This window comes from Notolepis coatsorum, assembly GCF_963971535.1.
Source record: "Notolepis coatsorum genome assembly, chromosome: 5".
NCBI classification, from domain to species: domain Eukaryota; kingdom Metazoa; phylum Chordata; class Actinopteri; order Aulopiformes; family Paralepididae; genus Notolepis; species Notolepis coatsorum.
In genome coordinates this window covers 124,876,059-124,893,943 of record NC_140169.1, presented here as the reverse complement: position 1 = coordinate 124,893,943, position 17,885 = coordinate 124,876,059, and the positions used below count along the sequence as shown (strand labels likewise).

At 43.1% G+C, this 17,885-nt stretch overlaps 3 protein-coding genes across 3 annotated transcripts; all 3 read left to right on the top strand.

Annotated features, from left to right (window-relative positions):
• Positions 1 to 4,596: 4,596 nt before the first annotated feature.
• LOC311229113 (gamma-crystallin M2-like) lies at positions 4,597 to 5,151 on the top strand (the record flags this gene model as incomplete). Its single annotated transcript, XM_084315131.1, has 1 exon — positions 4,597 to 5,151. One exon carries the CDS (start codon positions 4,597 to 4,599, stop codon positions 5,149 to 5,151), a length of 555 nt encoding a protein of 184 aa, XP_084171257.1.
• A 3,031-nt stretch (positions 5,152 to 8,182) lies between these two features.
• LOC311229112 (gamma-crystallin M2-like) lies at positions 8,183 to 8,746 on the top strand (the record flags this gene model as incomplete). The annotated part of the gene is made up of 1 exon (XM_084315130.1): positions 8,183 to 8,746. One exon carries the CDS (start codon positions 8,183 to 8,185, stop codon positions 8,744 to 8,746), a length of 564 nt encoding a protein of 187 aa, XP_084171256.1.
• Positions 8,747 to 9,884: 1,138 nt separating this feature from the next.
• Positions 9,885 to 10,433, top strand: LOC311229166 (gamma-crystallin M2-like; the record flags this gene model as incomplete). Its single annotated transcript, XM_084315220.1, has 1 exon — positions 9,885 to 10,433. The coding sequence occupies one exon, from the start codon at positions 9,885 to 9,887 to the stop codon at positions 10,431 to 10,433; it is 549 nt and encodes a 182-aa protein (XP_084171346.1).
• Positions 10,434 to 17,885: the final 7,452 nt, after the last annotated feature.

Here is a 17,885-nt window from a genome sequence, read left to right as displayed (position 1 = left end):
GTGATCTCTGCCTGTAAGCAGGTATGAACATAATGGAGTCATGATCCGATGTGCTTGTAGCTCCCGCTAATGGCGGAGCCGGTATTGCCTTGTACCCGGCTCTGAACGGGGTGTAGCAATGATCCAGCGTATTTCCTCCCGTGGTGGAGCAGGCGATGTGCTGAAAAAAGGATGGCATCACTTTCTTCAGATTCGCCTGGTTGAAGTCGCCGGCTATGGTCATGGCTGCGTCCGGATGTTTGATAATAATAATAATAATAATTTAGGACCTGCTCAGAGGTCATCAATCGGCACACATGCGATGCATGCATGCAATTCGTATCTGCAATTAACCCATCCCGTCGTCCTTCCCCCCCCAAGGGCAGCCGGGAGCAGACAGGCGTCAACGTGAGCCGCGCCAGGGGACCAATCCAAGTGCTCCTGTCCGTCTTCGTCAAGGACGCCACAGCGTTAGCGATCTTGTTATTGTGCATGTTTTTCCATTGGGTTTATCTTATCGGAGGGGAAACCCTTGCGAGCACGGGGAGAACATGCAAACTCCACACAGAAAGGCCTGGGAGATACCCCACCTGGGTACGTGGCATCATGGAAACCTGGTCCCCAAGCGGGAATCGAACCCTGGACCTTCTTGCTGTGAGGCGACAGTGTTAACCACTACACCACCGTGCTGCTTGATCTGGTGGATGTTGAGATGCCCCTGTAGCTCCGCCAGGGCCCTGGCGGTATTCGTTTGGGGTGGGATGTACACCGCCGTCATGATAATGGCGGTGAATTCTCGGGGGAGATGAAACGGTCAACATTGAATGGAAAGATGTTCGAGATCCAGGGAGCATGAACTGGAGAGTATCTTAATCCCCCTTGGGGGTAGTCCAGCCGTTGTTTGTGAGGAGACAGACACCCCCTCCAGAGCCCTTCCCGGAGGCTGCTGTGCGATCCGCTCGGAAGACGGTGAAGGAGTCCGAGGGAGAGACGCTATGATCCGGAGTCGCTGGTTTCAGCCATGTCTCCGTGAAGCACATGATGTTACAGTCTCTCACCTCTCGCTGGAATCGAACCCTCGCCCGAAGATCATCCATTTTATTTTCCAGCGAACGTACATTTGCCAGTAAAATGGATGGAATCGCCGGTCGGTAAGCAGAACTTTTTAGCCTACTACCCTAAAGAAGATTCTCCAAGTGCCATATACAAAATTTTTAGGAGTTATAGTAGATGAAAGTTTAATTTGGCATAACCACATTGATAATGTCTGCAAAATATCAATGATGATGCTTGGTATTGAGAAGGGTCTGCCCCATGATCCATCCCTCTGCTCATCTAACCTTGTATTATAGCTTTTTATTTCCTTACCTTAACTCCTGTAATATAGTCTGGGCTGCAATGTATCCATCATATCTAAACAAATTAGTCATAATTCAGAAGAGGTTCCTCGGGATGAGTTCTCACTCTACCAGATATGAACCATCTGCACCTCTGTTCAGCAAATATTCCCTATTATCAATTGACCAACTAAATGCGTTTCAAACATGCTCATTCATATATAAGTTATTCATAAACAATAGGCAAGATCTCCCTGATACATTCCATAGTTTCTTAATTTTTTCATCAGAAATTCACTCATATCCAACAAAGCATAGTAACCAACTCCACTTACCTTTCTGTCGGGCATCTAGCCATCAATACAACATGTTTTAGAGGTCCTAAACTCTGGAACACTCTAAGTTCATCATTGAGGCCAACAACCTCCTTATCTATCTTTAGAAAGCAACTAAAAGGCCATTTCATTGCATCATAAATCATCAACTTATTAAGTTTGTCCTGTGTACTAACTGCTGGTGGCTGGTTCTTTTGTTCTTTTTCTTCATTATATATTTTTCATATGTTATTCTCCTCTCCTTTGCCTTCTTGTACTTTTTTCTTTCTTTCGTTCTTGTTATTGGCTCTTGTTGCTGTGTTTTGAACATGATATCTATCTGTGTCTATCTTCCATGTTTTCGTTATAGTGTTTGCCTTATGTCTCTAATCTTGTTTTGAGTTTCTTTTCTTGACCATGTTTACATGTATTTTGTTCATATATGATTATGGACATTGATGGGACGGGAGTGGAACTTTGTACAAGCCCTTTGGGCTTCGTTAGAACTGTTTTTAAATAATGTGCTAAATAAATAACCTAAACTAAAAACGACCATGTGGAGAAATAAAACTAAATAATTAGACATTTTCGTTTTCTAAGCAGATATATACTCTGAATTTCTTTTTTGCCAAACCACTGCTGCCTGGGCGGTGATTTCATCACCTCAAAAGCCCTGTTGTTTTTAGAAAAAATTGGGCTTTTGAGGTGATGGAATCACTGCGCCCAGGCAGCAGTGGTTCGGCAAAAATGAGTTCCGACTATATCTGCTTAGAAAATGAAAATGTCAAATATTTTTTATTTATTTTTTGTGGTAAATACACAGGTCACAGCATGTTTACAGGAATGTTTTGGAGTTGTATTTGGTCAATTTGGAGTGTATTTTGTGACTGTTGGGAACTAGGCTATACTGGCACACCTACTTCCAGTGAATGACGCTAAGCTATAGGCTAACAGTGTGACTGTTCCCTAAGCCTAATGCATGCACAGAGAAGAAAAGTGTATGTATCTGCTTGTCTAACTCCAGGGTAGATGGCAAATAAAAAGTTTACGTGTTCCTTTAAGCTTGTCTATACATTTATGAGTTATCTAATGACGTAATTACCAGAAAAACTGTATTTTCTGCGTAATGAAACAAACCGTACATTTAAAGCTGTGTTCATTGTTGTTTGTATTTGTATTTTGTTTTATTAACACAAAGAGTTAAACAAAAGTCAAAAAAATACATAATAACCATATTGTGTAGGAGAAGTTTAGAAGCCTAGAGGCTTATCGAGAACTTCCCCTGTTTTGTAAAATCAAACATACAAAAATATACATATTATTAAAAAAATACCAGTAATACATTCAAAAGATATGTTAACACAAACATACATACACACAGTACATACATGCATATACTGTATACTGTGTACATAATAATACATAATCACCCACCCACCTGCCTACAAACCCACCCACATAACCAAATGCATACCTACATGTATGACCTATTTATCTATCTACTACTTTTGGATATGAGCATTTTTTATTTATTTTGTATCTACATTTTCTCCCATTTTCTATTTTTCTCCCATCCCAATTTCGTATCGTCCAATTCTACCCTCCCCTGTCTCGAACGCTGTTAGGCCATGCCTCCCACAAGCCGGCTGCAATGTGGACGAAGCCTTATATCACGTGTTCATTCATTCATTTCATAATCAGTCAGCAGCCTGCGTCCTCCACTGATGTTATGACGTTACAAACGCTGCGAAATAACATTATACATTATGCTCCGTGCTTCATTCATTCATTTCATAATCAGTCAGCAGCCTGCGTCCTCCACTGATGCAGCCTCCACTGATGGATTTCATTTGGGACCGCTGCCGCTTCCTCCACTGATGGATTTCATTTGGGACCGCGGCCGCTTGCCTGCCGCGTTCGCGGCAAAAGGGGGCGGGGGGTCGTGGCCAATCAGAGAAAAGCTGAACACAAGTTGGTTGCCTTTAATATTCACGCGTCCCCTCCGGTACTCGAGGAAGCAGCCGTCGCATCTTTTCACCTGCACAGCGCGATCTCTCAGCGTCGGGGGTCTGCGTGGGAGGGCACGCCGCCCCCGTCGCTTCCTGATTCTGCTGCGCAGGCGCACCAACCGACCTGTAGGAGTCGCTGTCCACAACGTCCGATCCCCACCCATCAGCTTCCCACCGCCTAATACTGCCAATTGTATTTTGTAGTTTGCTTTGTAGTTTGCTTTAAAAATAAGCAGAGATGAAGATTTCCTCAGCATAGGATCAGCTGCATTCCAAAGATTGTACCCTCTATACCTCACTGAGAACTGCCTAAGAGAAGTACCACAATAAGGTATATGCAGGTCCCTGGACTGACATGTGACATATTAATGAAAATCTGAATTAAAAGAAAAAAAAATATTAAAACCATTTGGTAGATTGTGATAATCATAAATGCATTTGTACACAAATATACATATCTGGAAAGAATTAACCTCAGACACAAAATCTCAGTCAGAATGTTTCTTGAAAATAATGTTTAGTTTCTTTATTCACTGTGTTTCCATGGACACAGTGAATAAAGAAGACTGCCAGAAGCTATTAAATTATTTAAAAAATACAACACATTTTCTTTTTTTATTCATAAAAGAGACAATATATAACAATATGGAGGGAACAATAATATAATGTTATTTATTCAATATTTTAAGGGAAAACAACACAAGTATAGGTAGTACTTTTTAGTTTACAGTGTGTACAGTACAGTATGACAATAAAACAGTTTTCTAAAGGATTTTTGGGGGACTCGTTTAAATTGTGGATGAGCCTCAGTGCTCTATGGGCTTCTACAGTATGTTATATTGCTGGGTCAGGGTCTTTTCACAATGGAGACCTCTGGTAGTCAGGTATAAAAAGGAAGGCTTCCGCCAGGTAGGTAGTCAGTCCACCAACAGCAGCAGCAGCAGCTCACCAGCAAACATGACCTCCACCAATATGAACATGATGAGTAAGGTCAACTTCTACGAGGAAAAGAACTTCCAGGGCCGCTCCTATGAGTGCATGAGCGACTGCCCTGACATGTCCACCTACCTGAGCAGGTGCCAGTCCTGCAGGGTGGAGAGTGGCTGCTTCATGGTCTACGACCGCACCAACTTCATGGGCAACCAGTACTTCATGAAGAGGGGCGAGTACTCCGACTACATGAGCATGATGGGCATGAGTGGCAACATTAAGTCTTGCCGTATGATCCCCTGTCACCGTGGCAACAACAGGATGAGGATCTATGAGAAGGAGAACTTTGAAGGTCAGATGATGGAGCTGATGGACGACTGTGACTCCATCATGGATCGTTACCGCATGTCCAACTGCATGTCTTGCAACGTGATGGACGGCCACTGGCTGATGTACGAGCAGCCCAACTACAGAGGCAAGATGATGTACATGAGGCCTGGAGAGTACAGGAACTTCATGAACATGGGCATGAGCGGCATGAGGTTCATGAGCATGAAGCGCATCATGGATTCCTGCTACTAGATGGTGGTGGACTCAACAAACCAGTCAAATTCATGAATAAAATTTTATTTTTCATTTAAACAACAAAACAAAAAAAGGTTTCTTGGCATTGCTGTTATTACGCAATATGTGTGCAACACTATAACAGTGGCTGGATTTAAAGATTTAAAGTAACCTATGTTATTTGTTATGGGTCATTTAAGAATGTATAATTTTAACTGTGAAAAGATGCTCTGGGTTGATAGTGGGGTAATCATACATTTGATAACAGTTAACGTGATTGATTACGGTACTTCAATGCAAGCAGTCGAACATAAACTACAAAATGTCTACACAAGTCTACTACATTAATTTGTTAATTTTAATAATTAAAAAGGACTATGTTGGAGCTAATTATGACATGATGCAGTGCTCCACAGTCACTCTTCACTCATACTGTAGAATTCATTAGCAATATAACACAAGGACACATTACTTTGTGACTTACTGACCCCCCCCCCCCCCCCCCCCCCCCCCCCCCACCACTCTGGGAATCACTATCTACACTCCTACGCAGTGCTGCCTCTACACCTGTACATCGCAGCCTGTAAAACAGCTCTGCCCAAAGTGACTTATACTGTACCAAATCCAGTCATCCGCAACCAAATCAGTTTGAAAGAAAATGGATTTGAAGATTTTAAAATCTAACTTTGGATTGGGTGTATACAAAGTATCACAAATAACCAAACATTTAGCTTGTCAGAATATTTATGAGTTATGCAATGATGTAGTTATCAGAAGGGGAAAAAAATTGTGTAACGAAACAAACATTTGTATAGCTACGGACAGTGAATAAGCAAGGTTGCACAGATGCTGTGAAATTGTATGATTTAACTTTTTTCAACTCGTGTTTTCAGTTCTTATTTATAAGAAAGAAAACGATATCTGGGGAACAATGATATATTATTTATTCAATATTTTTAGGGGAAATAATATGAGTATAGGTAGCACCAGTTTCATTTAATTTCAAACCTTTATTTAAACTCGAAAGGCAACTGCAGTTTCCATCATTTAGTCACGCTGAGTGTACAGAACTAAGCTAAAAAGGCATATAAAATCACACAGCATATAAAATCATAACAAAAAGACAACAAGGCGGGAAAAAAGTAAGGATAAAAAATCAATTAAAACATACAACTTGATTGACAATGGTTGGAGATCTAGGTTTTAAACTATGCAACAGAAGGCAGAATCTCAAGCTTTAAGGACTGTTGGAGTTCATTCCATGAGCTAGAGGGGCATCATGGCAAAATGCAGATTTACCCTATTCTGAGTAAACTCTAGGGACTTTAAGGACCAGCCAGTCACTAGAATGGGTTCCATAGGTTGTAAAATGCCATTCCAATAATGATGTAGTATAAAGAGGTAGCTGACCAATAAGGGCCTTAAATATTAACCAGTTTTTGTTATGCCTCTCCATCAGAGAGGACCATCTAACCTTCTCAAAGGACACAGTAATGAGTGTCATATCTATCATTAGTGATGAATCTGAGGGCAGAGTGATAGACAGAGTCCAGGGATTTGGCCAGAGGGTTGAGGCCGCAGTATGTCTATAAATTGCATCACCATAGTCTAAGACTGATAAGAAAACTGCTTCGACAACCCTCTTCTTTCTAATCAAAGGAAAGCTGGTTCTGTTTCTGTAGAGGAAGCCAATTTTCTGTCGCAACTTGGAGGCAAGATTGTCCACATGGAAATTAATTGTAAATTCCTCATCAAGTCACACACCAAGATATTTATATTTAGTGACTCTCTCAATGCTAGAACCACTTACAGTAGATACAGTATGTGTAAACAATCCTATTCAATGTTCTTGGCTCTAGAAAACAGGATACATTTAGTTTTACTAGCATTAAGAACCAATTTAAGTTTAATAAGTGCTAATATAGGAAGGTTGTATGTTCTCAATGGCCAATTGTACTGAGTCAGCAATACCATACAAACAGTATCATCTGCATACAGATGGGCTTGACAACCATTCAGCGAAGACACAATATCATTAATATAAATAGTGAAGACGACAGGACCTATAATTGAACCCTGTGGCACACTTTTAATTATTGACAAAGATTCTGATTAGGCATAACCCGACTTTACACACTTGACGTCTCCCTACCAGATAATCTTGGAACCAATCACATGCATTTCTATCCAAACCAATAGTAGCTCATCTTTTTAAGAGTAAATGTGAGGAGTGTGATCCACGGAACTCACACAATCAGTGTCTATATCAACATTAACATTAACATCAACAGGAAGAAGTCTGATATATTCTCTATCAAAAGGTTCCCAGCAACTGCAAAGTTTTTATTAAATGCAAGACACATTTTCCTCTAGCTAGAAATAACACAATCGTCAACACTACACTAATAGTCCTGTTTAATTAATAAATAAATGAACAAATGAATGAAGTAGACGTAACAAATTGATTCATAGGGCCATTGATTTAATACTAAAGTTCTACAGTAGATTCTGGTCGACTGCTTGCATTGAAATACCGTAACCATGTACAGTATGACAGTAAAACAGCCCTCTAAAGGTTTTTTGGGGGACTAACTTAAATTGTGGAGGAGCCTCAGTGCTCTAAACAAAACAAACAGTATATGTATAGCTGTGTTCATCATTGTTTCCATGGACACAGTGAATAAACAAGGTTGCACAGAAGCTGTGAAATTAAATGATTAAACTTTTTTCACCAAATTTTCAGTTCTTATTCATAAAATAGACAAAACAATAATATTATATTATTCATTCAATATGTTAAGGGAAACAATATGAGTATAGGCAGTATGCACATTATGACAGTAAAACACCTCTCTAAATGTTTTTTGGGGGACTAGTTTAAATTGTGGATGAGCCTCAGTGCTCTATGGGCTTCTACAGTATGTTATATTGCTGGGTCAGGGTTTTTTCACAATGGAGACCTCTGGTAGTCAGGTATAAAAAGGAAGGCTTCCACCAGGTAGGTAGTCAGTCCACCACCAACAGCAACAGCAGCAGCTCACCAGCCAACATGACCTCCACCGACATGAACATGATGAGTAGGGTCCACTTCTACGAGGAAAAGAACTTCCAGGGCCGCTCCTATGAGTGCATGAACGACTGCCCTGACATGTCCTCCTACCTGAGCAGGTGCCAGTCCTGCAGGGTGGAGAGTGGCTGCTTCATGGTCTACGACCGCACCAACTTCATGGGCAACCAGTACTTCATGAAGAGGGGCGAGTACTCCGACTTCATGAGCATGATGAGCATGATGGGAATGAGCGGCAACATCAAGTCTTGCCGTATGATCCCCTGTCACCGTGGCAACAACAGGATGAAGATCTATGAGAGGGAGAACTTCGAAGGTCAGATGATGGAGCTGATGGACGACTGTGACTCCATCATGGATCGTTACCGCATGTCCAACTGCATGTCCTGCAACGTGATGGACGGCCACTGGCTGATGTACGAGCAGCCCAACTACAGAGGCAAGATGATGTACATGAGGCCTGGAGAGTACAGGAACTTCATGAACATGGGCATGAGCGGAATGAGGTTCATGAGCATGAAGCGCATCATGGATTCCTGCTACTAGACAGCTGTGGACTCAACAAGCCAGTCAAATTCATGAATAAAATAACATTTTTTATTTAAAAAACAAAGAAAAAAAGGTTTCATGGAATTGTCGTTATTAAGCAATACGTGTGCAACAGTGGCTGTACTTAAAGATTTCAAGTAGCCTATGTTGTGGGTCATTTAGGGATGTCTCATTTTAACTGTGAGCAGATGCTCTGGGTTGATAGTGGGGTAATTATAAATTTGATAACAGTTAACGTGATTAAGTTACTTCAATGCACACAGTTGAACAGTAACTACAAAATTAAGTTTACTTCATTCAATTGTTATTTTATTTATTAATTTAAAAGGACTATGTTGGAGCTAATTATGACACGATGCAGTGTTCCAGTCACCCTTCACTCATACTTTAGAATGTATTAGCAATATAATACAAACTAACATTACTTTGTGAGTCATTGACCCCTTATACTCAGGAAATCACTATCCAAACTCCTACGCAGAGCTGCCTCTACACCTGTACATCACAGCCTGCTAAACAGCTCTGCCCAAAGTGCCTTATCACTTGACCAAATTCAGACATCTGCGGCCAAATTAGTTTGAAAGAAAATGCGATTATAACGTTGAATTGGGTGTATACAGAATATCACAAATAAACTAATATCAAACTTGTCAGAACATTTATGAGTTAGGCAATGATGTAGTTACCAGAAAAAATATTTTTTCTGAGTAATGCAAAAGATCTTACATTTATAGATGTGTTTATCATCGTTTCCATGGAAACAGTGAATAAACAAGGTTGAACAGACGCTGTGAAATAAAATTATTTACTTTTTTCAACATGTTTTCTGTTCTTATTTATAAAAGAGACAAAACTATATGGGGGAACAATAATATAATATTATTTAATATGATAAGGGAAAACAACGTGAGTATAGGTATAGGGTTACTTTACAGTAAAACACCTCTCTAAAGGACTAGTTTAAATTGTGGATGAGCCTCAGTGCTCTATGGGCTTCTACAGTATGTTATATTGCTGGGTCAGGGTCTTTTCACAATGGAGACCTCTGGTAGTCAGGTATAAAAAGACAGGCTTCCACCAGGTCAGTAGTCAGTCCACCAACAGCAACAGCAACAGCAGCAGCTCACCAGCCAACATGACCTCCACCGACATGAACATGATGAGTAAGGTCACCTTCTATGAGGACAGGAACTTCCAGGGCCGCTCCTATGAGTGCATGAGCGACTGTCCCGACATGTCCTCCTACCTGAGCAAATGCCAGTCCTGCAGGGTGGAGAAGGGCTGCTTCATGGTCTACGACCGCACCAACTTCATGGGAAACCAGTACTTCATGAAGAGGGGCGAGTACTCCGACTACATGAGCATGATGGGAATGAGCGGCAACATCAAGTCCTGCCAAATGATCCCCTGTCACCGTGGCAACAACAGGATGAGGATCTATGAGAAGGAGAACTTTGAAGGTCAGATGATGGAGCTTATGGAAGACTGTGACTCCATCATGGTTCGTTACCGCATGTCCAACTGCATGTCCTGCAACGTGATGGACGGCCACTGGCTGATGTACGAGCAGCCCAACTACAAAGGCAGGATGATGTACATGAGGCCTGGAGAGTACAGGAACTTCATGAACATGGGCGGCATGAGGTTCATGAGCGTGAAGCGCATCATGGATTCCTGCTACTAGACGGCGGTGGACTCAATAAGCCAGTCAAATTCTTGAATAAAATGTAATTTTTCATTTAAACAACAAAACTAAAAGTTTTATGGCCTTGTTGTTATTAATCAACGCATGTGCAACACTATTACAGTGGATGGAGAGTTAAAGTAACCTATGTAATGGGTAATTTCAGAATGTATAGTTTTAACTGTGAAAATATGCTCTGGGTTGATGGTGGTGGTGGTGTAATTGTATATTTAATAAGCGTTAAGGTGATTAAAATACTTCAATGCACACAGTCCAACAGTAACTACAAAATTAAGTCTACTTAATTAATTTGCATTTATTTATTAAAAAGGCGGCCTAAGTTGGAGCTAATTATGACACGATGCAGTGCTCCACAGTCACTCTTCACTCATACTGTAGAATGTATTAACAATAAAAACAAACCAACATTACAGCCCTGTAACAACCCCAACCCACTCCCCCCTCCTTCCGTAAATGGCGCTGCCTATGACGGCTGCCAGTCTGTTTGCGGTGGTGAATATGCATATGTTTGTCTCAAGGCTCTGTACCATTATTACTATCTAAAATGTAATAATTGTGGAATATTACTGTAATGAGCTGTATGTGTATGATCCAAGCGTCCTATGATCCTCATAGGAGCATAACAGGAAAAAGCATTCCATGTGAAGGTATTCTGTATCTTTGCATGTCAACTAATAAAGAAACTTGAACTTGAAACTTGAAACATTACTTTGTGAGTCACTGACCCCCCCCCCCCAATCTGTACATCACTATCCACACCTACACACAGCTGCCTCTACGCCTGCATCATAATCAATTTTTTATTTATACTTGAGTAGTTAAACTCATTTACAGTGTCGTCAAGATGTTACATTCACAAGTGTCATAGTGCACAGCACACACACACACACACACACACGCTCACATGCTGTGTGCATGCGAGGTGAGTCGTTCCAGCGGGGTGGGCTTCTATTGTTCTGGTGGCTTGTTTTGTTGGGTATTGTGGTGGTGGGTCCTACTGTGGAACATGACATATTGGCATGACATCTCATTTAGTGGTGTCAATACTGAACGACTGCACGATTGGCTCTTGACAAGCGCGCAGTCGTTCAGTATTGACATTACTGGATGAGATGTCATGCTAAAATTATGTCATATGCCAATATCACTTCGATATGACAGACATCCATGGAATTAAATAATTATAATGATAATAACACTATTTGTATCATTAACAATTATGTTTTACATTTATAGCCATGACTCAACAATTTTTTCAATTTATGACATTGCTTGCGCACATCTAAGAGCCAGTGTAGAAACGGCTTGGTTGTATGTTACTATTGTACTTACATTTGCACTCTGGTTGGATGCCAAACTTATTTTTGTTGTATTGTACTTGTGCTGTATGATGACAATACATTTTAATGTAATCTAATCTCATTTTGGGAGATTATGAAAAAATATTATTATCATTTTGAGTCGCAAATCGTTGTCGCGCTACGGAGCGAGCGCGCGCTTGTGTACAGTATCAGCTGCTGCATCGTTAATGAACTATAGATTTATATGGAATTCGTTAATCTATTAGTCTATTCCACTATATTGGGCAATTGGGTTATTAAGATGCAGCAGGTGAGGCAGGCGGCTTAGTGAAGATACTGTACATACGCTTGTCAAGAGCCAATTGCGCAGTCATTCCTTATTGACATTACTAAGTGAGATGTCATGCTGATATGGCATGTTCTGCGGTGGGACTTGCTGCTATAATACCTAGTGAAACGGGTGATTGGAGTGGTAGAGGCCTGCTTTGCTGGGGCGATTCATTTCGCGCGTGTACAGTGTGTGTGTGTGTGTGTGTTTGCTCGCGCGCTGAGGCTGCCTCTCTGGATGCTACACAATGGAGCATTTATTTATCCACTCTGGTTGGACGGTGTATTGTACTTGTGCTGTATAATAATAATACATTTGAATCTAATCACATTTTGAGATCAGTCGCAAATCGCTTCCGGCTACCTGTAGAATGGATCAGCATGGTGGATGGCAATGCCACACCTCTGCTGTTTTGCACACGCCTCATTTGCCTTATAAGGAGCTGACAGGGCGTGTCTGTATGCAATCAACGAGAACGCGCATTTCAGTTTAAGAATGAGTGACGTAATTAATTTGTGGGAACCCAGCAACAAAGATTTTGGCCACATACGTAGACCGTTTCATGCGTTCAGGAGGATTTCCGTAAATCTGTTGGTACGAAATCTTTACAAAGATATTTACTTTAAGATAAGGCATTTACGAACATGTTCGAAAATGAGGACCAATATTTTTGGCTTTGGAAAACAACATGAATTTTGTTTTACTGGTATAGGGAGGTGTAGTCTGACGTCACTGGTTGTTCCACCCGTATAGGAATTTATCATTGGGAAAATGGATTATCGGCTATTGTAACAATTCTGCCGCATGGAAATTGAAAAGCTTTCCATTTTTGCACAAAATTGTAATGTTATGTCTAGTAACATCAGGGACTAGATTACGCGGTGCAGGATACCTGTGTAATACGAGTCAGCCTACAACAGGACGGAGCATGCCCAGGACCACCCCGGGGGTAGCTGGCTAAGCATGGAGTCGTGTTCCGAGTCAACTCATACCTGATGTTGAATAAAGAGTGTTTACTAAACAAACCGAGTGATTATTCAACATTACATGGTGTCAGAAGTCAACCATGGCAAAGTTCCCACCGCCGAGCAGTTTGGACTTCAGCCATCCGGAGCAGTGGCCTGAATGGAAACGCAGATTCCACAGGTATAGAATCGCAACCAAATTAGACAAGGAGGAGGAAGAAGTGCAAGTGTGCACTCTGCTGTACGCGGTCGGAAGTGAAGCCGAATCGATCGTCAAGACCTTCGTTTATACAGCCGACAGAGATGAAAAATTATATGCAATTGTGATGGACAAACTATTTTGTGACGAAAGTTAACGTCATACACGAGCGAGCAAAGTTCCACCAGCGCGCACAGAAGCACAGAGAAAGCATGGAGGAATACATCCGCTGTTTACACGAGTTGGCGAGCACGTGCAGCTTTGGAACTGTGAAAGATGAAAATGTAAGGGACAGAATCGTTATAGGAGTATTGGATAAAGAATTGTCACAAAAGCTTCAAATGATGTCAGATTTAAACCTAGAGAGGGCATGCAGACACGCCAGGCAGTCGGAACAGATCAATGGACAGATTTCCGAACAGAGTGGAGCCACAGAGTTGTGTGAGGTGACGCACACACAAAGACGAGCCTACTCCGCGCGGCCGAGAGGCGCATTTCAACCAGAGAGGAGAGGCAGCTACAGACCCCCCAGGCAGCAGCAGCATGCGGGCACAAGAAATGCAGCTCAAGGCAACTGCGACAGGTGCGGCAACCAGCACGCCGAGAGTGATATGTGCGCAGCCAGACGTGCTGAGTGTCGCAGGTGCGGTAAGAGAGGCCACTATGCTATTGTGTGTCGCACTCTACAAGTCAGTGATGTGTTTGCAGAAGAGCAAACCGAACCTGATGGTTATTATTTCTTGGGCTCTATCACTGTGCAGAACTCTAATAAGCCATGGCCAATAAAACTGCAACTCCCGGAAGGTGAGGTTGAGTTTAAGATAGACAGTGGAGCTGACACCAGTGTTATTTCTCAACACACCTATGACGCATTGGTGACAAGGCCGAAGCTGGTGTATACACATACTGTTTTGGATGGTCCAGGGGGCAGACTAATTAACAAAGGCAAGTTCAAAACATTCACTTGTCACAAAGGGACAGAGTACTGCTTCGACATACATGTTGTGGAAGGTCCCACAGTCAACAACCTACTGAGCAGAGAAGTGTCAGTAGCCATGGGTCTCATACAGAGAATGGAAAATGTGACAAATGTGCCCAGTGAGTCAGTGGTACCCAGCGAGTCAGTGGGACTTTTAAAAACAACTCCAGTGAAAATAAAACTGAGAGAAGGTGCAGTACCCTACTCTGTCCACACATCTCGCAGGGTCTCTGTACCCTTACTCCCTAAAGTGAAGGAGGAGCTTCAGCGGACGGTCAAATGTGGAGTTATTAAGGAAATAACAGAACCAACTGAATGGTGTGCCCCGATGGTGGTTGTGCCACGAAAGAATGGTCGAGTGAGAATATGTGTGGGACTAAATCGCCTCAACGAAGCCGTGCAGAGAGAGAAGTACATCTTACCGACTCTAGATGATATACTCCCCAAGCTGGCCGGTTCAAGCATGTTCTCACTGGTGGACGCTGCTACAGGATTTTGGCAAATTCCTCTGGAAAAAGACTGTGCCAAATTAACAACGTTCATCACGCCATTCGGAAGATATTTCTTCCACCGCCTTCCATTTGATATATCCAGCGCTCCAGAAATCTTTCAGAGGGAGATGAATAATCTTCTCAAGGACCACGCAGGTGCAGCAGCCTTCATGGATGACATAATAGTCTATGGAGAAACCACAGAGGTGCATGACCAATGCCTAAAGACGGTACTGAAAACGCTAAGCGATGCTGGATTGAAGCTCAACAAAGAAAAATGCAAACTGAGACAGTCACAGGTCCAGTTTTTAGGCCCCATCGTTGACAAGCATGGTGTCAGGCCTGACATGGGAAAAGTGGAGGCCATAAGAAACATCCAGCCACCTGGAAACACCACAGATCTGAAGCGGGTCATGGGCATGGTGCACTATCTTGGACGCTATCTGCCCAACCTAGCAGATGTCACACACCCACTCAATGACCTACTGAAATCTGACACAGCATGGGTGTGGGGCCCGGCACAAGACAAGGCTTTCACTAAAGTCAAGCAGATGTTGACAGAGGCGCCCATACTAGCCTTCTACGATGTCAGCAAGCCGACAGTTGTAAGTGCCGACGCCAGCAGCTATGGATTAGGAGGTATTCTCCTTCAAAATCACAGTGGACAATTATTGCCAGTCGCATACTGTTCTCGCACCTTGACAGATGCTGAGACAAGATATGCTCAGATTGAGAAGGAGTGTCTGGCGGCAGTCTGGGCATGTGAAAAGTTCTCCAAATACCTATACGGCCTGGACAACTTCACCATTCAAACAGACCATAAGCCATTGGTCCCACTCTTCAACCTCAAAGACATTGATGCAGTGCCACTTCGTTGTCAACGACTGCTCCTGAGGATGATGCGATTCAATGCGAAAGTGGTGTATGTCCCAGGCAAACTGCTTGTAGTAGCAGACACACTCTCCATCCTTCTGCAGCGCTGCACCTGGAGACGGTTGAGCTGTCAGACGACATAGCGGCTCTAGAGGAAGCCACACAGGCAGCATGGCCAATGTCAAGTTCACGTCTGGATGAGGTTAAAGAGCGCACAAAATAAGACCCAGAGCTACAGATGGTGATACAGTTTGTGAGAAATGGCTGGCCAAGATACGCATCCAAAGTGCCAAGCAGCATCATGCCATACTATGCAGTAAAAGATTCCCTTTCAGTATGCCGCAACCTGCTCATCTATGGCGACAGAATCGTTATTCCCAAATGCATGAGGGCAGTAATAGTGGAACGACTGCACGACGGCCACATGGGCATTGTGAAGTGCCGTGAACGCGCCAAGCAGAGCGTCTGGTGGCCGGGCGTCGGTAAAGCCCTGCAGAAGTGGATTGAACACTGCAAACAGTGCCAGGTGACAAAACCCACCCAGAACAGAGAGCCGCTCATGCCGACGCCTCTACCCGACAGACCCTGGTCGAGAGTGGCTGCGGATATCTGCGAAGTGGACAAAAGAAACTACCTGGTTGTAGTCGACTACTTCTCAAGGTATATCAACCTCGTCTACCTACCAAACATGACAAGCGCCACAGTGAGGTCTCGCCTCAGCGCCATCTTTGCAAGGTGGGGCTGTCCCACGACCCTGGTGATGGATAATGGGCCTCAGTTCTGTGGACATCAGTTTCAGCCGTTTGCAAAGGACTATGACTTTCACCATGTCACAACGAGCCCACATTTCCCACAAGCAAATGGAGCTGCTGAGAGAGCAGTGAGGACGGCTAAACACATTCTGAAACAGAAGGATCCAGCACTCGCTCTTCTCAGCTACAGAGCAACTCCCATCCAGGCAAAAGGATACAGTCCAGCCCAATTGATGCTGGGCCGCCAGATACGTACCCCTGTACCCATATTGGAGGAAAAGCTTATTCCCTGATGGCCAGACATCAGACTGGTGAGAGCAGCAGACTCCAGAGCCAAGGCTGCCTACAAACACCACTATGACAGACGTCACTCAAGCCGCCCATTGCCTCTACTCAAGCCGGGTGACCCTGTTGCTGTCAACCTTGACAGTCAAAAAGGGTGGACTACAACTGCCACTGTCCTGGACAAATGCAGTGCCCCAAGGTCATACCTCATCCGCACCGGAGGCGGTGTTCTTCGCAGGAACAGGTGACACCTGCGTCTGCTGACTTCACCACTTCCCCAGCCCGAGCATGAGGAGGAAGAGGAAGCAGACGGGGTAATCGAGGAGGAAGCAGACGAACGACAGCAAGAGACGGTGACACTAATCCAGACACCAGCCACGGTCACCACGTTGAGAGGCAGAGTGGTAAAAAAGCCATCACATCTGAAAGACTTTTTCACCTGAAAGACTGTATAGTGAGTGTGTAGGTTGCCAATGAGGCAGAATAATCCTCGGCACCTATGTGGGCAACCGGTAGTCTGACCCGGGAGTCTAGTTCAGGTTCATGTGACAGGGTTTGAAAAGAAACTCTAAAAGCATTCACTAACGTTAATAATAAGAATAATATGTTAATTAAAATAGCTAAGGTTAATATTGTAGTCATGTTCCATGGACTGCTAGATAATTTAATTGGTTTACTTCCCTCAGGTTAAGCTACTCAAAGGAGGGAAGATGTAATGTTATGTCTAGTAACATCAGGGACTAGATTACGCGGTGCAGGATACCTGTGTAATACGAGTCAGCCTACAACAGGACGGAGCATGCGCAGGACCACCCCGGGGCTAGCCGGCTAAGCATGGAGTCGTGTTCCGAGTCAACTCATACCTGATGTTGAATAAAGAGTGTTTACTAAACCAACCGAGTGATTATTCAACATTACAAAAATGAGTTCCCTTCTATCACTAACATTATTGTTTAAAGGTGACATGTACTATAAATGTCATTTTTCAGTCTCTAGCATTGTATTATAGTAATAGGAGTTCGTATCAATGTGTTTTAGTGTCTAAATACCATATTGGCGGATTGCTCTGATTCAGCTCAGCCCCTTTCCTCCTCCAGTAAATCAGGCCATTTTGATTTGAACGGCTGATATACGTCATACGGCCGCTGGGTAGCAGACAGTGATGTGATTGGCTCTGTGGTTGTAGCTAATGCCCGCCCACATTCTACCTAGACTGACTGTACACAGCGAGTGGAAACCATTTCCTCATACTCTGCAT